The sequence below is a fragment of the Bacillus rossius genome, chromosome 1, assembly GCF_032445375.1.
Source record: "Bacillus rossius redtenbacheri isolate Brsri chromosome 1, Brsri_v3, whole genome shotgun sequence".
Lineage (NCBI taxonomy): Eukaryota > Metazoa > Arthropoda > Insecta > Phasmatodea > Bacillidae > Bacillus > Bacillus rossius.
The window spans coordinates 98,320,881-98,345,231 of record NC_086330.1 but is presented as its reverse complement, the minus strand read 5'-3'; the positions used below and the strand labels follow the sequence as shown (position 1 = coordinate 98,345,231).

The 24,351-nt window shown below is 36.4% G+C and overlaps 1 protein-coding gene across 1 annotated transcript; it reads left to right on the top strand.

Moving 5' to 3' along the window:
• Positions 1-6,077: 6,077 nt before the first annotated feature.
• Positions 6,078-11,305, top strand: LOC134529385 (uncharacterized). The gene is made up of 3 exons (XM_063363392.1): positions 6,078-6,219; positions 8,623-9,004; positions 11,154-11,305. Exons 1-3 carry the CDS (start codon positions 6,135-6,137, stop codon positions 11,170-11,172), a joined length of 486 nt encoding a protein of 161 aa, XP_063219462.1. The 5' UTR covers positions 6,078-6,134; the 3' UTR covers positions 11,173-11,305.
• Positions 11,306-24,351: the final 13,046 nt, after the last annotated feature.

Genomic DNA, 24,351 nt, shown 5'->3' with positions numbered 1-24,351 from the left:
ACGGAGAAACCAATCATAATATTGGCAAGAATAATCAGGAGCACACGGAGAAAACCGCCACAAGTTTTCTTTGATATCATTAAAATACAAAAAAAAATTATAAAAAAATTAAAAATAAAATGAAAAAAAAAATTCAAACATTCTGGCTTGTACTAGAACTCTATCTTTGCTCAACAATGAGAAGTTCACAAGCTAGCAGAATGTTTGAATTTTTTTTTCATTTTATTTTTAATTTTTTTATAATTTTTTTTTGTATTTTAATGATATCAAAGAAAACTTGTGGCGGTTTTCTCCGTGTGCTCCTGATTATTCTTGCCAATATTATGATTGGTTTCTCCGTGTGCTCCTGATTATTCTAATCAATATTTTGATGGTTAATCCGTGTGCTTGCGATCATTCCTGCAGTTTCGGTCAAAGGTCAAGGTCACACCCATCCAAGATGGACGCCGTGACGTCGTAATCCAAGATGGCGGACCGTGAGAAATCTGAGAAGCACTAGCAGGAAGGACGAACTTTTTTCTCCTTGGATACTATCGAAGCCAACCTCCCTTTGCGATCGATAGTGAGCGTTCCGCATCCCACATTATGAAATATATATTATTTACCTGCAAGCAACACGTGGCGCCATCTGTTGACGACAGCCGGAACTACTTGCATCAATTTGCTTTGCATTAGATAACTTAACTCTCGCTGATGTAATATTTCAAAAACTCTATTTAAGAAATGGTTCCAATTGGAGAAAACTGACAGTTTGTATCTAACATAAGTCACAGAAGCTACCATGGATCGTGGTTTGTTATCTATAGCTGAATCGGAAGGAAGCCGCTGTAGATACTGTGGCAAGGATTTTGTCATGAGAAGGAATGCTAGACGTCATGAGAAGAATGATTGTGCTAGAAACCCACTACGCAACATGTTAAGCTGTAATCGTTGTAGCAGGTTGTTAACACGAATTGACAGCTTAAAAAGACATGGTAGAACATGTAAAGTCAAGACTACTTACGGCATAGAGGACACCGATGGATCCACTAGACTAAAGAAGAGTGATCTGCATTATGAAAATAATTTTCCTTGTCCTGAGCGTGATGGTATTAGCTCACCCGATCATGAGGAAGAACATAAATTGAAGGATGCTAATGGCTTCGGGAAGACTGAAACTAATGGAAGTATCAACACCGTGAAAAGTGAGAATACATTCAAGCCTATATTCAGTAGATCCTCCATTCTTTGTAAAAATGATGGACTCCTAAAAAGGAAGCATGAAGACGATGAAGACACTTCGACATCATCGATAGCGAATTCATACGGTAATCTGGGTGAAGAGGATGTCTTCTACAGTGATTGTTACAGTGACTCTGAGGCTGTTGACAAAGGCATAGACTGTGATGAAGCACCTAGAGCTGACATGATCGAAGAATGTGGCGATGTCCTGAGACCGAAACGATGGAAACGTCGTGTTATAAAAATAAATCTGATAATGCTTATTATGATCACTGGGACGATTGTGATATTAAAAGTATTTATAATAAACAAGCAAGTAAGATGGTGGTAGAAGAGATTGATTACACATCATGGAAAGATCCAAACATATTGGTTGACCGGCTAAGACTTCTACATGGCTCGCTTAGTGCAGGAAACTATCCGTGCATCAAAGAAATATCCTTCATACTCAAAGAACTGAGGAAAGCTGGCTACATACAATAATGGCTTCTTTTACTTGTATTTGTGTAATGTTGAGAAGTAATAAAATATTGAAAGTAAAAATTTAATGTTTTTATTTCTTGTATTCTGATTTCCAACTAAGCCTGTGTGTGTTTCCGCTACTGTATGTGTGATCATTACGTTTCCTGTGTGTACTGTGTGTACGTTCCGTTTCCTGTGTGTACTGTGTGTGCGTTCCGTTTCCTGTGTGTACTGTGTGTACGTTCCGTTTCCTGTGTGTACTGTGTGTACGTTCCGTTTCCTGTGTGTACTGTGTGTACGTTCAGTTTCCTGTGTGTACTGTATGTACGTTCCGTTTCCTGTGTGTACTGTGTGTACGTTCAGTTTCCTGTGTGTACTGTGTGTACGTTCCATTTCCTGTGTGTACTGTGTGTACGTTTAGTTTCCTGTGTGTACTGTGTGTACGTTTAGTTTCCTGTGTGTACTGTGTGTACGTTCCGTTTCCTGTGTGTACTGTGTGTACGTTCAGTTTCCTGTGTGTACTGTGTGTACGTTCAGTTTCCTGTGTGTACTGTGTGTACGTTCAGTTTCCTGTGTGTACTGTGTGTCCGTTTAGTTTCCTGTGTGTACTGTGTGTACGTTCCGTTTCCTGTGTGTGTGTACTGTGTGTACGTTCCGTTTCCTGTGTGTACTGTGTAATCATTACATTTATTGCGTGTAAATTGCATGTATTGCGCGTAGATTGCGTACATTACGTGTTGGAGCTGATGGAGCTGTTGGAGCACTTGCAGCTAATGGTCAATTGAAGCATAGGAGCAAAATGTAGATGGATCTGATGACGTGAATTGTAGCTCTTGGAGCCTGGTGTATATTGGAGAGATCGGTTTTTTTTTTCGATCAAATGATCCTCTTTTTTAATTTGTAGATTTGACTCTAGTATTATTGTACATGGTTCTTGATTTGACTAGCGTATTGTTCCAATACGGTGCATGTATATAAGCGAGTCCTAGACAGCAGGACGCTCAGTTTGTTTCTGACGACGGCGGTGTAAGGATCACCTAGTTTGTTTCTTCTGGTGCATAAGTCGTGTCAATTAGCTGTTATTGAGACCTCGATGGCATCTTTACCGTCTTTAACGTTGAACTCGGAGGTTGTACCATCGACTACGGGAACTTTGACGACAGCTACGACGGAGAAGGAGCAGATCCCGTTTGCACCGACGATGTCAACATTGGAGGAGATTTCAACAGACGTGATACCACCATCATCCGAAGTTTCATCGTCAGCAATGGATTCTTCAACTAATGAAGAGCGTACATTGCGTCAGTGCAAATACTGTGACGCATCATTTACTATCACCTCAAATGCTCGCAGACATGAAAGAAGCAGTTGTTCTAATAATGTTAAAAGAATACAATTTCAGTGCAATAAGTGCAAAAAACTAATTTCACGTCTTGATAGCTTACATCTTCATTATAAAAAATGCTCCGAGAAAGTTATGTGTCAGTATAATGAACATGGTTCTTGTTTTGACTCATGTGTTGTACCGACTGATGAGTCTATATAAGTGAGACCCTGGTGATATGGACTTCAGTCCGTCTCTGGCTGCGGTAATGAACGGATCGGATAGACATTTAAAGTCATGTAAAAGGCTTAGTCCGTACAATAAGAAGACTGTTTGAATCGAGGAATCCAAAAGTCTTTGCTAATTTGTCAGTGTTTTTTTGTACTTGTAGTAGTGTATTGAATTTATGTAATAAAATTTTTTTAAAAGAACTTGTGGTGTTTTTATTTTCTCAAACCTAACACTTTTTTAGTATTTTTTTTTAATTAAAGTTGTTTTGTATCGGCTAGGGATCGAACCAAGGACCTTAGTCGATCCAATCAATCATTATATGGATTACAAATTTATTTAATGAATTTTGGATTTTTTTTCCGAATTTCTAGCATTAAAATTATGAATTACCAATATGTTGGTGTTGATGTCTGATAGGATGATGGTTTTAGAGGATTTAGAGTCTCTTTACGTATGTTGAACATGGTTTATTGAAATTATTATTTTTTACATAATATTAAACATTATTGCATCGATCGGGTATCGAACCGAGGACAGGAATCGATCAAATCAATATGTAAGTTAATGAGTGATTTATTTAATGAATTTTGGATTTTTTCCTGCTTTTCTAGCTACATTATTACATGATTTCAAGATGGCGGCCGTATTTCAAGATGGCGGGGGGCACCTCTATAATAAATGATTACTGCACTGTAGCGGGTTAGAATAAAATTATCCAGATGGAAATGTACTCTATAATACAAGTACACACACACAAGATGGCGTACTCCAGCAGGTGGTAGCTCCTGGTAGCATGTACTGAACATAAAATGTCGAATCCATGATGGTCGACAAGGACAAAGTCATTTTTCAGGGTCAAAGTCAAATATCCAGGTCAAGGTCAAATTTCAAGGTCAAGGTCTAAATTTTAAGGACAAGGTCAAAGGTCAAGGTAAAAGATCAAGATCAAGGTCAAAGTTCACGGTCAAGGTCAAAGTCAAATTTCAAGGTCAAGGTTAAAGGTGTGGTGACCGGTTAAGTATACTAACATGGTATCAGCACACTCTAGCGGATGAAAACAAGATGGTGACCTCCAGTTTCTTGATTAAATGATGGTGGCCGTTACGAAAAGTGCAACGGTGGTTATAAGGATTTTTTTATTATTTAATTCGATTAGTTAATTTTTTTAATGATTTTTAAATTTTTCCCGAATCTCTAGCATTAAAATTATGGATTTTCAAGATGGCGTACATGACGTCATACTAGGTGACGATATATATGCTTTGAAAAAAAGTGATAGGAGTCAGTCTGCCTGCATCCACCATTGAGGAAGGAGCCTGTCGCCATTTTTAGTTTTTTTTTGCACTCACCGGGTTCGAACCGAGGACGGTAATCGATATAATCAATCAGAATTCGAATAAGTTAATTTTTTGATGAATTTTGGAATTTTTTCCATTAAAATCGGATAATAATTAAAGATTTTCAAGATGGCGTCCAAATTTAAAGATGGCGACCATAAAGATAATTGCAACGGTGACGTCTTTATTCAAAATGACATATTCCATGATGACGTCAGAGGCTTATCAGAGGCTGTAGACATGGATGCTTAAGCCTCTTTAAGTAATTTGGGTTCTTTCTAAGGCAAAACGACTTTTGAGGATTTTCGAAATCCTAATTTTTGAATTGTGGAATTTTTTGAGATTTTTTGGCGGAATTGTTTTCCACAGAAATGTAAATTTTGACGAATTTTGAGGAATTTTGGGCAATTTTTGCGAATTTTGAGGGTCAAAGGTCAAGGTCAAACTTGTCCCGTTACGCTATGTCCCGTTACACTCCTCCAAGATGGCCGCCGTGACGTCACAATCAAATATGGCGGACACCGGCTCCGGCTCCACGCGCCAGCGCCAGTGCCAGCTCCGTCATTCCTATACTACTTTAGCTCTTTACCCTGAAACCTGTCGCAGCATTCCCTAGTATATACTACTATGATTTAACAGTAAAAATTTAATTACAATATTCTTTTATTCAACTTAACGTCGAATATATGTAGGCCAGTAATTTATGAGGAACACTGCGCTATCTCTGTATTTCAAAAATAATGTTCGCAGGCTTTCACGGCCATTGTCTGAAGTAGCTTGGCTTCTTGGTTGTAGCCGTGTCCTTGGCGAATAATTCACCAATCATATTTCAATGTTTGTAAGGAATGTCATATTGTAATGCGTATGTCATTATTTTTGTGACTGTAAATTATAACGTAGAGTATTAAAAATAGTAGTACTATTATAAAGTTAATTTGGTACACCAATATGGATAGTACATCCAGCTATGTACATGAATCATATGTTTCGGCCATCCTTTCGAGATTTCTGAGACTTCTACGCTTGGCAGCACCGAGTTTACAGATTTACGTTCCAATTGATTTTCGTTACATTTGAAAAATTACTCCTACCCAATGCCATATACCGAGAGCTAGGATCTTTACACATCAAATATCTAAATTAATTCATAGTAAAACTTAAAGAAATAAAAATGAAATAAATATCTATTGTTTTGAAATTTGTATTATTTAATTTTACACAACAATGGAAATATATTTCATACATCTACAATTTAAAATAATATTTTATTTCATTTTGGCAATTTAATGTTATGCACATAGATGTAGAGGCACACACAAGCTTGCTTTTGTGAGTTTTATATTTACTGCAAAACAGTGTATGTGATGACATTATTTAAATAATAATATACTTAAGCATACATTATTTTACGCAGTATGGTAAGCGATAACCGTGTCTGTGATAGCAGGGATGTTGAAGGTTACAATTTTGTACAGTCGCTGATAAGTCTCGCTGAGATAACATTGAATATTCTACTCAAGTATGTATTCAGACCAGAAGGTAGAACAAAGTGACAGTAAATGAACAACATGGCGGCGGTATACTTGATAGTTTTAATTTTTACAGCAGCAATAAACTGGTCGTTTGCGTTTCCACACCTTCCAGGTGAGTATAACTACGCTTTTTTATAGACTTATATCCTACAATACTGTAGAAAAACGTTTCCTTTTATAAACGGTTCTTTATATTCACTAAAAACCCAACTGATTGTTAAAAGAAAGCGTATATATAGAACACATAACGAAAATAAAGTAAACCAAAACAGAACTTGTAATTTAATGCATTTTATATAGAAATTATTTCATGATCCTGCATTTTTTTACTGAAGAATAAACATGGGAAGATATAATCTTACTTAATTATAACTTTGAGAATCTCCTACAAATCCTAAATTTACATTACAATTAAGGTGTGATTATTAAAAAGGCCTATCAGGCAATATCACTTTAAATATTTTATTTCTTTTAGTTTTGCTGGACAAACAAAATTAATTTTTATTTGAGTGGGATTCACTTGCATGCCTTCTTCCCAGTCAAATTAAAATAATTAGTTATTTGTTGGCAATAAAAGTCTCCAAAGATAAGTACGCGAAGATATGCGAAAGTAGGTGAAATTTATGCGGAAGAGTGTGTTCTGTGGTCTACATAAGTGTATTGTTTGCTGTGCTGTGTAGTGTGTAGTGTTTCGTATGCTGTGCTGAGTAGTGTATTGTAGAGTTTGTAACTTTGGCTTTTTGTTAACAGTGGTATGTTACACTTTTATCTTTACCTGCAAGTTTCGTGACGCATCATTTTTCGTTACCCTTGGATGACGTCATCTCTTTGAACTACCCTACAGAGAGTAAAGAAGTTCCTTTTCAAAATTACATCCCTGCAAGTAACATTATATGTTCATCCCAGTGGTATAAATCAAGAAAATAATCTTGCATTAAGCAATACTGATGCTATCATTACATTTAATATTAAATTTATTATTAAAATGTTTTTTTTATATTTACAAATATCATGTAAATAAACTTAACAAGAATCTGGCGATAAAATTCGCAAAACAAACGTGAAATGCAAAGCTTACACAGTATATTTAATACGTAGCACAAGCGCTGGTACCGATATGACGTCGTGAAAGCATTACTGACCCGACATGGTGGGTGAAATAGACCCTGAGGTGGCGATCTCTGTCGCAGCTCTCACGACAGCGCTGGCGGGACTCTTCCGGGAGAGCTGGAGTACCTCACACACATAAAAAAAATGGTAACGTTTCAAAAAATTGTTGGAAACCCGTTAACAATAATTTGTTTTAAGTGCAAGACTTCAGTAGTCCACTCTACAGCATATTGTGGGGGAAAATACAAAGAAAATACTGCATTTATACAAAACTTTTTGCTTGTTTTCTGTAACTTTTATCTCTCAGGAACTGAAACAAAGGAGCGTGTTATTTGAATATTCGAAATAATTAGTTCAGAGCACTGCTAGTTTGACAGATGAGCAGACAATGTTTTTGTAATGTGACAAGTCTTAGAAGAGTTGCTCCCAAGGTGCATCTTACCTATTGGCAGCCACCCGACTGACGAAATATTAATGAGCTGCCTTTATCTTAAATGTTATATTTTATATTAATTAAATCACTTGCTAACTACAACACCCATTAAGTCTAAGGAACAAATAATTGTTACAAAATATGTTTCGCTGGCAACAAACACAACAAATTGCAATATATTTGTCTGAATAGTATTTAATATTAAGTGCCATCTAGCGGTAGTGTGCTCAACTTCCCGACTGATGAGCCCATTGACCTTGATATGATCGCTTACAGATACTTCTGTATTAACACAAAAAAATAATTTTGTAATATTTATGTTACTTTTATAGTAATTGTAAAAAAGACACTGGATGGAAAAAAAATATGGGTGAGTCTTCTAATACTCGCCAGTGATGTGTAACTTCTAAACTCCGTACGAGTGAATTCATGAGTTCTCATAATGTTAATACGCTTATAATACGAAAATAGGGCTCAAAATATAACATGAAATTCGTTAAACTAATGTTAAGAGCGACAAATATACGCCATTGGTGTTTTCAACTAAATTTCTGGAAGTGATTCACACGTAGTTTCCGCAACCACCGTTAGTATTCGCTGCCTGGGCAGCTACGACAACTATTTAATCATTCCATTTCCACACAGAAATTTTAAATCCCGGCTTTGGTCCGAGAAATTGGATTAAATTACTTTCCTTCGTGACAAAATTAATCAAACAATATATAGGTAAGTACTATATAGCGTTTTCCTTTGGCTTTGAAAACTTTAATTCATGCCATCCGACACATATGACACCATTGTAATCATTTCCGTTCCATGCGACTTCCGTTCTATTCACGACATTACTAGCACCAAATGGCGTATTCCAAAAACTAAGATGTTACACATCAAAATAATAATAAAAAAAAACTTAACAGACATTTTTAATTTTTCAAAAAAATATGCAAAATGATCTCTTTTTTTAATTTGCAGAGGTTGGCAGTGGCAGCAGGACCGTGGCCGAGGGCGCCTCGGAGATGCACTGGTCAGCACCGGTTGGCACCCACGGCACCATCGACCTGCCCATCGTGGAGATGGGCCTCCGCGGCTCGGCGGGCGTCCGCCAGGCCCAGGACGTGCTCCTGTACTCCACGGCCGTGAGGAGGGCCGGCGAGAAGGGCTACGACCAGGGCTACGCGCTCGGCTTCCAGTCCAACGCCACCATCGACCACTTCCGCTGGGTGTACGCCGGCGAGGACGGCTACACCTCCAAGTTCCAGGTCATGAACGGCGGCCTGGGCTTCAAGTACATCACGCTCTACTTCACGTCGCAGGACGACCACGGCATCTACTACAACATCTCCATCTACGGCAGGTCGGTCACGTTCCCACCTACGTCTTCGTCCACTCTTTCCTGCCGCCCTTACGTTCTTGTATTCCTCTTACGCTCGCACCTCCAAAAAATTTATTAACACCATTCTGTTAGACAGTTCTTTCAGAGATCCATACTCAGAGATGAAATGGACTTGCCAAATATCGTAAACATTGGTAATAACTTAAATGTGTTCAGTAAGTGACATTCATATAACGTTCATACTTTACTTTATTTTAGTGTTCTTCTCCCAAGTTGTTCCCATATCAATCTACATCTATTCATTCATTGTTCTTAAATTTTGTCCATTATAGTGGTTTCATTAATATTTTATCTTCTGGTAGGCCTACACTACAAATGAATGCCTATTAACTATTTTAATTGTGCCTAATCCTAGGTTTTGCAATTTCAGAAGCCTAAGATAAATAAAATCGAATATTCTTGCAAACTCACAAAGTTTTGTAACTTTTAGCTAGAAACGTAAGGAAATTGTAATCAGAGTAAATGTACATAGAATCTTGTCAGTGTTAAGATCAAAAAGTACGATGAAACGGGATGAAATACTGTTGTGGTATTGCCGGAGTGTCTGGGTGAGGGAACGGGAGTACCTGGAGAAAACCACACATATCTGGGTGTGTCCTCGCTGGAAATAGTACCCAGATCGCCTTGATGGAAGGCGAGGGATCTGACCACTGGACAACGTTTCTTAAAATAAAGATAAGTGGCACACTGGCAAGGTTGACTGTCACCAATAAGCCAACTTTTCTGTATTTTACACGTAGCCTCAAATCGTTGTGTTAATGTGGTTGTTATAGTCATTTTTGATAGATGGGTAAGCGTTTAAGAAATGAGTAGGTCAACAAAAATAACGTCCATGTATAACCCAAGATTCTAACCCAGAACTCTCCTACCGAAACCCTGTGCTTTGCCGACTACGCTACGGAGGTTGACACCTAAACTTACTAAAAAAAATACTGCTCGGAATGCGTTTAGATATATTTATTGAGTTACACATATTTCTGTAAAATAGCGAATTTACTGAGTTTTACCGAGCAAGATTGCATAACAGTAAAACGTTGGACTTGCACTCCTAGCGGCTTGGGTTCGTTCCCACCTAAATCTAGATTTTCAATTGTTTCCCAAAGTAAGTCCTAGGCGAATGCCTGGCTGGTCCCCAACTCAAGCTGAGGCGAATGTTGAGCATGAGAATAGTGGAACGATAAATAAATTTTCGGATAAAGATTCAAGATTACTGGCTGTTCCACACTCCAACACAGACCAGGGATATCAGGGGAAGACCCGCACATGGCCTGTTGTAGGCCGCCATTCCATCATTGGCTTTGAGTGATCTCGGGAAATGGAAACCCATTGGAAACCGATATCAATGATTCCGACCTGGATTCTATGAAACACAAGTCCATTGTTTTATCTCTGTGTGTGCACATACAGGTGAGGCCGGATTAGACAAATTGCATTCGGCTGCATATTACTCTCGATAACATGGTCCAAATTGCTTCTCAAGGCAGGTTTAGATACAACTTTCAAGTTGGAGCAAGACAAATTTATGTTGTAAGTAATAAATAATATGGATACTGTTTAACTAAACAAAAATTAAAACATACGGAAAATCTTGTCACTCTCGTTAAATTATTTCATTGAAATATTTTGGTGTACATAATTATTTTTCAAAAATTATTTCGGACGTGAAGTGATGAATATGCAACCGAATATTTGTCGGTTGAATTTGGACTGTTTCTGTAAAACTTTTAAAATGACTCAATTCTCTTTTTAAAAAAGTAACGTCGTTTAGCTATCCATAAATAACCATTATTTATTAATCTGTAGGTATAAAGCACACGAGAAAAATATTAGGTCTAGCAATTATTCATAACAATTCAAATAGTCTTTGCAAATTGATAATTGCAAACTAAAATAATGTTATTGCGTATGTTTAATAATATAAAGTTATGTGTATTTTTACTAAATACTTTCAATATTTTATAACGTTTTTATCTGCTGTAGACTTATTTTCTCTGCAATCTATTAATAAATAATTAAATAAATTGTTGTTTACATAAAACTATTGAAAATAAGAAAGTTGGTTGAAATAATAAAGCAACTTATTCTAAAAATATATTTAATTTTTTTTCAGGTTTGACCTTCAGCTCTGAGTACCGCAAAAAAGAACAGAAATATTGTTTTAGTTTAGCAAAATAATAACATACTGAATTTTAAATAATTCAAAATGTTTCTTAATTTAGTTTAATTTGTTTATCCAATTAAAAATCATTCTTTTCTTTCAAATTTGTGTTGTTATAATTTTTCCTCAAAGAAATATCATAAATCTAAAGATCGTTTTAGAATACTTTAGATACAATGTATGGTAATATCATTGTGATAAATATAAGTGACAAATATATTATTGTACTTTTGAGTTGTTTTTTTTTCCCCTCTTAAGCATCCAAAAATAATTCCTTCAGATTCCTTACAGCACTGTTGGCGATATGAATAAGATGCAATATAGTCTGGAATATTATAGTTTAAATACTTATATATATATATATATATATATATACATATACATATACTGTTGGCAATCTCGTTTCACGTTCGGGAGTCCAAGGGCGTTATAAAATTTTTTTTAGTAAAATTTGGGCTCTGGTAAAGTTTTATGGCATTAGCAGGTTCAGTCAAACTTTATTTTTTAATTTTTAGTCAAATTACACTTATTTTGAGTAGTATTATAATTTTGTTTCTGTTAGAGTAACCTAATGGTTTTCACGAAATGTGTGTTATTACTACGTAATATCATTATAAATAAAGCGAAAAATATCCACTAGGTAAATTTTCATTCTATTCCACAGAAGTTCAGATTAAAAACTGAGAAATGTCTTTGAAAAACCTGGCATGAAGTTTTCTTTAAACTAAGTTCTGTAATGAGTATACAATACAAAGACAGTTTACATACAACATTTGTAAAGTAACCAATATGCCTTACATATCGTAAAGCTGAAGGTTAAAAAGTTGATTAAACAGATCCTATTTAATATAGAGAGAATGGATTTTTACACATTAAATGCATTAGACCAGCGGTTCCCAAAAAGTGGGTCGTTGAAGGGTTGCAGGTGGGTCGCGACTCAATCCCAAAACTATCAGAAACCATCGAATAAAACACCAGAAAAGATAAGAAAAATCGAAACAAATCGAATTGTGTGCAAACACATATATATTGTTAAATAAATAACTGTTTTACTAAAAAGTGTTTATATTTTGTCAAACGTTTTCAAATCAGAACACAAATTGTTTATCAATAATCAATCGGTATCTTAAAAAACGCATATATATGTGCAATAAGGAAAGGATACCATACAAATAAGGTTTTTTACTCCACCATGGACCGATATACCGTGGACGTATTCCTATAACGAAAGGTGGGTCACCAGTTGAAAAATGTTTGGGAACCACTGCATTAGACTATGAAACCTATATATTTTTAAGGGGCTACAAAACTAATGGTTTTAAATCAATTGGGTTTGTTTCCGAATAACTAAAGTATCCTTTAAGTTGAATGCTGTATTTTGTGATAAATTAGCCGTTAAATAATACAAGAATACATTCGATGCTGACCATGTACACCAATAAATAATATTCTGCTGTAATGTGTTTGCGTTTACAAAACCTGCCACAGATTTTTTAGTGTGTAACACCTTAACTCTCGGTATAAGGCATTTGGTAGGAGTAATTTCGTGAATGGAATGGAAAAGTGTAAAAACAGTGCTGCCATCTGTGGCGGATGGTGCGATCCAAAGTTCATAAAGCCAAAGGGAACATAATAGTATTGGCTGTTTAATTAATTTCCTGGTCAAAATCAGGTCTAAAGCCGGGGTTTAGTAGTAATTAAAGTCTTTTTGGCTTTTACGAAGCTGTGTAGTTATAAAGTTAAAATTTAAGGTTTTCTTATCAAATGATTCAATTATAAACGTAGCAACTCTGGCAGCGAATTTGCATAACGAAAAGTAATTAAAAACACAATTTCCGTATATTTATCAAGGTGGGTAATATTATAATGAATTTAACGTTAAATTTCGTGTCCGAGTTTGGTATTATAAGAGTATTTGCTACATGAGAACACATGAATTTTTCTCGTTACTGATGTGACACATCTCTGGAGAGTACTGAAAGACTGGGTCACATTTTATATTTTTTAGTTTAAAACTTCCAAATCAATCATTTGGAGTAAAATGGCGAAGACAGCCGTTGGCTGGCCAGGCAACAGACTTCGTTACATTTTTACTGAATGACAGCGCCCTGAACGACACAAAGGCTAAGAGGATGCGTAAAAAGGACTCGAACGCTACATCCTTTTTGCAAAAATCTGCATCAGTAATTTAATTAAAATAATTGCAACTATTGGGGCAACAAAAATATTTGGCTTACTTAACAATGAAATTTTTTAGGACCTTAAAGGCTGCTGTAAGGAGACGGCTATTGTTCATAAATCAGAAGTAACTCCAATAGCTAAACATGAGCATGAGTGCCGTGCCTGAAAACACTCGCTTACCAAGGACTTAAATTAGCTTTCACAATAACTGATACAAAACCCCATTGTGTTGGCCTAAGTTATCTTAAACTCGCTTCGCTGGCTAAAAAAAAAGCGTGGCTCGAGTTGGACTGTTTTCGCCCGCAGCTGTGACAAACACAGCTTTTACTCCCACCCAGAATCGGCTTGCACCTCATAGGAGGGATTCACAGTTAAGTGGCGTTATTGATGTTCCGCCATATAACGATATACAATCCATCCAATATGCTGACACGTTTATACTGGGCATTCAACCCAACATCATGAAACACCATGGGTAAATTTTTCATAATCTAAGTTTTCATATAAAATCAATAGTAGACTTATAAAAGCACAGTTTTTTTATATATTTCATGCAAAAAGATTTATAAACTGTTTTTCAAACAAACTATTAAATTTAAAACCATGTCTGTCTGGAACATTTGTGAGTCTCTTCTGTTGAACTGTGTCACATGAAAATATGCAAAGTGAAGATGACAAATAATAAAATCAAAACAGTTATATCGTAATAAGTAAACAGTACCAAAAATCTGAGAAGGAAATATTTCAATACACGTATTTTAGCAGATTTCGTACTGCAAAATTATATATATGTACATATATACATATATATGCAAAAGTTCAAAATTGTAACCGATAATCTTTTATTACGTCAATTTTTCAATAGAGAAGGTGAATACAAATGCTCAATAATTGAAATGTACATAAAAGTTTGTTAATATTTGTAATGAAATGAATAAAGCAGCAAATATTTGGTGTGTGACATCTTAGCTCTCGTTATACGGCATTTTGTGGGATTAATTTCGTGAATGCGACGGAAATGTGTAACAGGAAGTAGGAAGAAGCGCGCGCCATTCATTTTTTCGGTGCGGCTTACAGTTGGCGCTTGTGCTGCAGTGTTTGAGCGAGTGCAAATACTTCCATGGCGTTTGAAACAGAGAGAGAAGACACAGATGTTTACCGTTCGTTACGCTAACAGTATTCTTGAACAGTGCAACAGATTGACATGTGAATTTTTTATTGCGTTTTCAAAATATTGTGCAATTATAATGAATAAAAGATAATATTTATTTCAATAAATTTACAAGTGTTATACTGAAATACGTGTTGTGTGAATACATAGCTTGTGGTACGCATTTATTTCCGGAAGTTATTTCTATTATGTAATATTAATAAATATGTTATTTAATTGATATTATAATATCGTTTCTAAATATGAGATTTAGTCATTTTAATGTTGTGTTTATTAATCATTTTAAAATCGATACAAAAGAAAATTTAAAAAATAATTTTTAAAATATAATTTTGTAAATATTATATATTTGTTATTAGAAGATAATAAGTATACAATAAGTTTATGGCTGCCATGAAATAGTTTATGCTAATTTGATAGTGGTAAAACATGAATAAAGCTTATAAGAATTTCCCTGTTGATTTACATAGCAGCATACTTCATAAGAACTTGGGAGATTGTGAAATTAAACCGGGTATCCTTCTTTAAATATACATTTTTACCAAATAGGTTTTCCGTGTAACTGTTTATTTGTTAAGCTGTTAAAGAGAATTTCATAATTTATACCACACGAAATACTAGTAGCGTTATTTAAATGAAGCTCTAATAGTTTAAAATTTCCGGTTTCTAGCTGCTAATTGCCAACTACGTTTAATGTTGGCAAGCAATGTTTGCGATTCTGGCAACAAATTGTAGTGCCAGGGCAGAAAGTATGTCTGTGATTCGTATCCAGAAATTTTGGTATTTGAAAAGGGACTATTTTAATTATCAGTTTATTTGTGATGCTTGGTATAATTTTACAGAATTCTACTTTAAATTTCGTGGTTGAGTTTCGTATTATAAGTTTATTTACAACATGAACATCATGAGAACCTGAGTTTACTTGTTACCAAGGTTAGACGTTTACACATCACAAAAGTGCTAAAAACTCTTTTATTTACAAAAAAAAAATAAACAGCGGGCATTTAACTTTCACTACAATAGAAATACATTTTGAGGACTACCAGTATTTAAGTCTCAGAATTGTTTACCTACGTTATGCAGTGTGATACACGCCGAATTACCTTGAACATGCTTTTGGATTGAGTGTTGGGTAAGTTATGGTTGCAATTTCTAATCGCATAATTGGTTCAAAAAAGGTGAAAATCCAAAAACTGTAATTTATAGCAAATTTATTTTAAAATATTTGGTAGTGGTTGGATCATTCACCTCCCAAAAATAAATTCCGGATTAGACTCCGAGTGAGGTTTAAAAATTTTTTTGTCAAGTAGGGTAACATGGTGGACATTACAGTGCGCTGGATTGTTTTTACCTCCAACTAATTGCGTTAACGCTCCAATATTATATAGACGGCCTTAAGGAGAGGTCTAACCATGTCGATTTGTTTTTTTTTTCTCGTCGTTACTATCAGTTAAACTTTATTTCTGTAAATTTAACACTATACCTTTCTTGCATCTATTGTATTATAACAAATATTTTCAACATATATTTATTAAGTGTGATATAATTGCTGTAAAATGTCGCAAAATTGTTTGCGATTTTTATCACTTGCGCAACCTTTTACGCCCATTGTATGACACTTCATAAATAGCTCATGAAAATATTTGTGACATAACAACGAATGCAAGGTAGGTATAACGTTAAATATAAATAAATAGCCCTAAACAAATATAAATGACGACGAAATGGAAGAATCAACATGTGGATGTAATAAGCTACCTTACACAGAAAAAATGGTCTGTACTTTTAAAAAATATTCCTTTGGAAAACAGTTGCCAAGAAATATTATGTTATACCAGTGGCGTAGCGTGCCATCTCGGCGCCTGGGGCGGTAGACCCATTTTGCCGCCCCCATTCTATAGGTGCTTAATTAAAATTAAATTTCACATGCAATGAGGTACCTTTTATTGAAGTTAAAATAGGATGAGCGGTTTTACAAGCGGATTCTACGGGCCTTATGAGCAGCGAAGTCAGAAATAACTTTGTCAAAATCAATATTAGCAGCCAATTCTTGTTCAATCGACAATATAGCCAAGTTTGATAGTCTAGCGGAGCTCATAGTAGATCTGAGGTAATTTTTTATTAGCTTCAACTTCGAAAATTTTCTCTCACAACTTGCAACACTAATCGCCAAAGTCAAATATATTCGAATCAAGATGACTATATTTGGAACCGAAATTACGAGATTCAGTTTTTGAATGAACTGGAGGAGCTCCAGTGGTCCTTTCCACTTATATCTTCCTCTGATTCAGAACAGGCAACAACAACAAACTGCTGAAGACGCTTCCGCTCCATCTGAAACTCGTCCTTGTCGATGTCTTCAAATACATGGGAAAGATCACACTCGAACTTGCTGTCCAAAAGTTTCGCTGGCCTCAAAAATCCGAACTTGTCCGATATTTCTTGAATTTGCTGGAATCGAGTCGTCATTTCTTGAATGATATTGTCGAATGATGCGATAATCTCTCGACGGATTTCCTGTTCGTGAGACAAAGCTGCATCTTCAGAAGATTCATCGCCATGCATGCGTTTTTTCCTGCGAATTCTTCTCGTTTTGAGTTCGATTCCGAGTTTTTCGCAGAGAGTCTTAGCAAAGTCAATTGCTTCTTGCACGAAACGGTCTCTACTTTCCACTAAGAGGGTTTTTAAAGCGCAGAGTTTTATTTGCATGTTAAGGTGTGTCAATTTTTTGCTAGATTTCGCCTATGTTAATTGGTATTTACAGCGGTGATACGCCCGGTGCGTATCTATATTTGTATTTGTATTTGTATTAATATGTTCTTATGTATTTTTAATGCCTTTTTTGGTAATTATATTTAATTTTCGGAGCTCCGAAGTATATGATCAAATTATAATTTTTGGGGGTAATTGTTAAAGTATTTTTTTAGTATTATTATATAGCTATTTTTTTATAAGTAGTAATATGGTATGTATTTTATGATGATTTGTGATGAAACGATTTTATGATATATATATATATATTTATTAAATGTTGGCATATAAATTTTGCGTCTTTTTAACTTGCTGCCTCTTCTCACTGTTAGCAACCTTATTAGTATTTTTTAAGCCTGCTATTAATTTGGGTTTTAATGTTTTTTTGGGTTTACCTGCGCTCGTGGTACGGGGCAATATAGGAGTTTTACTGTGTCCCGGTTTGTGGAAATAGTTTGGTTTGCCCTGGGTTAAGGTCAAACTTTACAGTACAATGCGTAGTACTAAATTCAATGAGTGCAAAAGAGAGGCATCGACACGGGCCGACGCGTGAAACAAAAGATTTTGTATGAGTAATTAACATAATAAGGAGTGCGGCTCAACTCGGCTCGCGCGCGCCGGGCGGCGCGGCGTGATGCGGTGTTGCCGTTCGATGGAAACAAACAAACGTTATAAAGAGCTCTGTCAGTGATTTCGCAGTTTTTCTTTTAAATAAATATTAAAAAATAGTTGGTGCGCAAAATTGTAGATAAAAATGTAACATTATAGTGTGTCTGACACATGTAATGAATTAATCATAGATCAGATCTCAACCCGCTTCACCGGCGACCCGCCCCCGCGGGCTGCCGCCCGGGGCGGGCCGCCCCCTCCGCCCCACCCACGCTACGCCACTGTGTTATACTTCATGAACTATATTGTGATATTGTACACCACATGGCAATGGTTTTTTGTTGTGGCATATTTTAAATAATTTATTTTAAAAATAATACTGTTTATTCCTTACGAAAAATGGCACGTGATTTTATATTTTAAATGATGCTTCATTACAGCATAATTTTTTAAACAATGGAAAAAAATTAAATATTAAACAAACTGACTTTATATTGTGATTCCGTGCTTATTAATATGCGCAGTTAATAATGGAAAGCTATTCAGGGAATGCTTTACAAAAAAAAACATTTTAACTATTGCAGGTACTGGAATACAAATCATAATGCCCGTGCATGAATCCAAACCTAGTATCTGAAGTGATATAGTTGTTCCCATGTAAATTTTAAAATTTACAAATATCTGTTAAATTTACATAAATATTTATGTTCCATTTAAGAAAAATTTACATTGTAAAGACGTCAATGTTGACGAGACTAAGGCTGGGTCTCACACGTCATGTTGGTTGTTTCATTTCCTTTCCATTACTTCCATTGAAATGAACTTTCTGAAATTTTATCATATTAGCTGTCTTCTAGTATAAATTACGTTACAAACTTTCTCACAAGACATCTACTAAGCGTTTTTTAATAGCAGGAAAAAAATTGCAAAATTGATTCATAATTGTTATCACATACGTGCATTTTACACTTCCCAACAATAGGTTTAATAAATTTATTGTGCAAAATTTGCGATCAAACATCAAACTTCAAAGTATGTATTATATAAATGAAAATAACTGGAATAATTTTCAAAAATATAAAAACAATGAAATTAAGTAACTAACTTTTTTTGTTGGCTATGTTAAATTTTTTTTACAAAATAAAATTTGTAATAATCTTGTACCCTAATGTTTGGCATTTGAAGGCATAAACAGTTACTAACTGTCATTAAGAGATAGGGATAGGACGCAAATAACGCCATCTTTAGTAAAAAATGTTTATGCCATACCAATATTTGGCTTCGTTAAAGCATGTCATGTATTTTAATGAATTGCCTGAAAAACTGGGTAAAAATATTTCCGGAAGTCACGCCGTGTCAGCGACTGCAATAGGTTGTCTTTCTGAGATTTCGTTCGGACCTGGATCTGCGAGCAGGTCTCTGGAGACGACAGGCAGAATCACAGAGGGCAGGTCGCAGGGCGCAGGCGGCTCCGGACAAACACGAGGTTGGAATCGTGCAGGACATGAAATGAGAGCAGAGCTCCTCGAGGAATTCGTCGGGCCATGCTGGTGGGAAGGTGAACGGGGGGAGGGGGCCTTGGCGTGACCAACTTCCCCGCGAGCAGTAGCCAAACTCCCCGGGACAGGAATCCCCTCGCTGCGAAGACCGGGAGTCCAGAAGTCGAGTCGTTCCTGGGGCGATCCCTTACGTCCGAGCAAGTTCCCTTCGGGAGGGCATAAAGGGTCCGCCTCGTCCTGGGAAGGGGTCGGGGAGGGAGGGAGGGACGATCTCGCAGTTCGGGCGTGCCTCCTGCGTGGAGGGTCGCGGGACAGGAATGCTAACCACGTGGAGAAGCCTCTGGGAATCCGATACGAGTTTTGGGGGCCGGCGCCGATCCAACCGGAGCTCTTGAGAACACGTGCTCGAAAGTCACGGGCAGGATTACGCTCTTCTTCTATAATTAATTCTATCGTAAAAAAATTACTATCCTACTATTAAAAAGTAACTACAAATTAACGAAATTACTATTTGGTCATGTGTAGGGCCAGTAATTTTCGGCGAAATGATTTCTTGATTAGCTGTGTAATAATACACCTGAGCATCATCTTGGTTTCACTATTGGTACTGTCAGCACACGAATCACAGAAATTCTGTATAGTAGCACTGACCTAGTCAAATAAGGCAAGGATTTATTTGGCAGATAACCGTGGCTACAAAGTGCACATTTCTGGCGCAAACATGCTCTATTGTATTCTGGTAAGCAAACAGATTTGTTCCGCGTAAAATTACTGCCTCGTATAATGTGTTACTTGAGACACTCTGAAGGACTATAAATAAATTACTAACTGGCAAGAAACATGTAACTCAGTCGTGAGGAACCTGGGCAGAGCATACATGTGGCCCTCCAGCCAATTAACAAACCACACTGTCCGGTCTCATAGATGTGGATTCTACCCTGGGCCAAAGAAAAAGTTCTATTTGCTGGCCTTCATTAGTTAACTAACACTCTGTAAATTATTTATACAAGCTGTCATAAAATTTATAAGTTTGCTTTGCAATTTTTCTCTTTCCAAACGTTAAAAGTTTTTGTGTTCATAATTTTGAAGTGAACTATCTATGGGCATAAAGTGAGTAAAATTTTAAGCCCGTATTTAGTGCGTTTTCGTGAAACATTGTCATGAAACGTTTTTTTTTTTTCCTAGCCTAAGTTAATTCTAAGTGTGTAGGGGAGGGTTCAGGTTAGGGGAGGACCTAAGTGTGTCTCAGGCCGAAGCCTATACACTCTACCATGCGGGTTTTTATAACCATGCAAGACAAGGGCGCGTGCATCATGTGCTTATTGGGGTTTATTGGCCAGCCATGGCTGCGATTGGCGCCATGACTGACGCCCCATTGGTCGCCTAGCTTAAAAGCTAGCTAAGTGTGACCCAGGTAAAACCTGCATAGACACAGGGAAAACCCTGGGCCAGTTCATGCGGGGATCAATTAACATGCATTAAGCAAGCAGGTAACTACTGGACAAGAGGAAGAAGGGTCCAGGTAAGAAGAGTTGGAGGGGCTGAAAATCAACCTTGGTGGAGTTGGGTGCTTGGGCCTTGCGGCCCGCATTTAAGTTGGGAGCTCCTGGGTTATTATTAGCCAGGGGCGCATGCGCCCCCAGGGGCGGGCGACTTCACGTCAGCCCAGCCACAGCTGCCCAGGCAGCCACAGTTAAGACAGAAGCGGGCAGACGAGCCAGTAAACCGGCTCGAACTGCTGGCTCTCGGAGCGAAAGGCAGCCTGACGTTGCGCCATCGTCATCTTCCTTCTTCAGGTCAACAGCAGTACTTTTCAAGCCAGGGTGGGGGGAGGGAACCAACCTCGCCACCCAAAATCCTCGAGACGGTTGAAGGTCGCGCCGCTCGAGGCTACTGCTGCCACACCTACAGCAGCCCCAGCTGAAGGTTCCTGATGTCTTCCTTCAGAGTTCCGATGCATTTCAATTCCGTTGCGCGCGCAGCAGTTCACAGCTCCGCAAGTTCCAGCCCGCAGTTCGTCTACACTTCGCATTTTTGCAGCACCTCGAGCTCCCCTGCGGGCCTTCGCCGACGAAGCTGCTTCCTGCCACGCGCCGAGCTGCATTCAGGCTACCTTTCACACCGACAGCCGTAATAACGACTCCACAGGCGGGCCATTGGTCCGCGGACTGCTATTGGTTATTCGCAGCCGCCCCAGCGAGATTGCAACTCTCGGGCTGGGCTCCCGTATCCGCCACCCGCGGGACGCGGTCGGTAGCAGTTGGCGCTGCTAGGCCGCCCTCAGCACGCACACAAAACCAACACGCACTGCCAGCCTTCGGTTACCCAATAGGGCGCAGGGAACTCCCAGCCAACAGCCCGCGAGAGAGATGCGCACGCCCCGAGAGACGACCACCGACTAGTGAAACGTTTCTGATGCAAAAAGGACAGAGAATAGGTTGCGGACGGTGCAGAGAACTCGTCGGGCTCCTTCCCTTGGGCAGACTCCACGTGGTGGCTTGCGGCTCCGGTTGAAACCCGGGATAAGTGGGTCGCTGGGTAGGGACCCACCTGCGCCTGACGCCATCCGACTTGCTGGGATCAAGTAAGGGCAGAGATCAACGCAACGGAGTTTGAGCTAATTGTTGTGAACCGCATCACGGACCATAATCGCAAGAAAGTGGTTTTATTTCAAGTACGTATTATTTAAATTACTTATCTAAATTAGTACAGTACAAAAAGTGTTAACATGAGTATTGTTTTATTTGTGTAACTCTTTATTTTACTGGTATAAAGCTTTTAACGCTTCAGTTTGATAGAGTAATTATCTGTCACAAATTATTATTTTAATAACGTCGTATTATAATAAAAATTCTACAAGCGTATAAATATTTTAATTTCAACTAAGAGAATGCCAGTTTAAAAAAGTTCAAACATTTCCCGTGCGTGGAATATTAATGGTTTTTATTTAAACTTCGGGGTAATATCAATGATAATGTGATATTTGCAAAACTTTAAAAGCAGTCTAGAAGAATGCTCTATCACATCTTTTACATAATTTTTATGAAAAAAATTAAATACTAATAATCAATCCTAGCTCTGATATTTACTAGAAAAATTATTTATGGTGTAAATATTTCAACAGTGAGTAATATTTAAAGTTAATTAAACAATAGTGATTGATAAACAGCTGTTTTTTATTAGACATTTTTTTTGTTATTTTAAGTTTATTAAATTATTTATATTTTAATACAGTTTCTAATTAATACAAAAAAGGTAGGACTCTTAAATACTTGAAAAAGAAAGGAAAGCTCAAAACCTCACGATGTGTTATCTTATTATTAAATTGTATAAAAGATTTTGCTGCGTAATACTAACTAATATAATAATTTGGTTGAGGATCAAATTTCATGAATTTGAATTACTTTTCAAAACTGTAATAACTGTAATTAGAATTGTTTTCATGCTATATATGGGGTCCGGAAAACCTTAGTATAACATGTGGGTTAGTTGTAGTGCACGCGCAAGTGAATTGGCGGAAAATTAATATAGGTACATTTTAATAAATAAAACTATTTTGACGAATATTGTAGATGATCTCAGAAAACTATCCTCTTCCTCTCTCTCTCTCTCTCTCTCTGCCGATTTACTCTGTGTGATATAATTATAACTCGAGCTTCGAGTTTCCAAAAAAGTTTTACTTCTATCGTGTGTACTGAGTTACACGCGCTCTTTTTTTAACATGCGTACCTTTATAAATGATTATAAATTTTATCACTAGGAGAAAAAAAAATCTTAATCAGTGGTCGATTTTTCTAAAACCTTGTCATTAATATAAACAAGATTTTTATTTTTTTTTTGCAAAACGGACCGTAACAAATATATCTTTTTTAAATTCAGAAATTTCAGCTGCAATATTTATATAATTTAAATGTATTAAAAATTTTAACAAGCGTTCACTAATGGTGGGGATGTTACCAAGGTAAAAATTAGTCACCTGCAGGTGCTACTTAATAATCTCAATGTATTATTGAAACTACGTTACTAAATATGGAATGTGTATATTCATATTCGATCTCGATTTAAATAAACATATAAATATATATTTACATAATTTATTGGCGTGTCCCAATATGTCTGCTACTATTTTATGCAGCATACTCAACGGCTTAAATTAAAAATTTTAATGTACATAGATTAAACATTAGGAAAGAACTAAGACTTCAGCTATTTGGAAAAGTATAACCATTTCAATAGCTTGCAGTAGCGACCCAATTTTGTTTTTTCCTATATAAAATCTTTGGTCGAATTAAATTCACAGTGTTAAAAATACTTTCTATTAAAAAAAATATTTTTCCGTTGTTTTTCAGATAATAGTAAGAACCGTACATTATAAAAATCTTATAATATAAAATAATTCACTATGGAACCGAGTGCATCAGAAGGTTTTGCGACGAAATGAAAATCTAACCCTTCAGGGATGGGTATTTCAGCTAGTATTGTAAAAAAAAGCCTGAACAGAGCAAGAATTTGTTTTATGACATATCATGATATGTGGTGATCCGAGAAACCAGATATATGATGCATTTGGTTGGACTTCATTCATACAATACTATTTATTTATGTTTCGATTAAAATAAAGCTTCACTAGAATTGGTAATGTTAAAAAAGCCAACGTTTACTGTGATAACTTATTTTAATTAATAAGTTACAGTTTGAAAACGATTGATACGTGTGCTAATTAGCTGGTAAAATTATTTATGTTGTTTAAAACGATAATGTATTTAAAATAATTAAAATGAAATCTACGCACATTGAAATATCGTTAATAAATTTTAACATGAACCTTACAATTCTTTGAAATAAAACTAGTTTATATAAGTTATAGAATAAAAATATTTAACGGATATTTTTTTATGTAAAAATCAACTAATAATGTATTGTTATTTCGTTTAAATAT

Coding starts and splice junctions, on each gene's coding strand:
- LOC134529385 (XM_063363392.1), top strand. CDS start 6,135: ATGAACAACATGGCGGCGGTATACTTGATAGTTTTAATTTTTACAGCA. Junction 6,220..8,622: donor TGCGTTTCCACACCTTCCAG/GTGAGTATAACT, acceptor TTTAATTTGCAG/AGGTTGGCAGTGGCAGCAGG.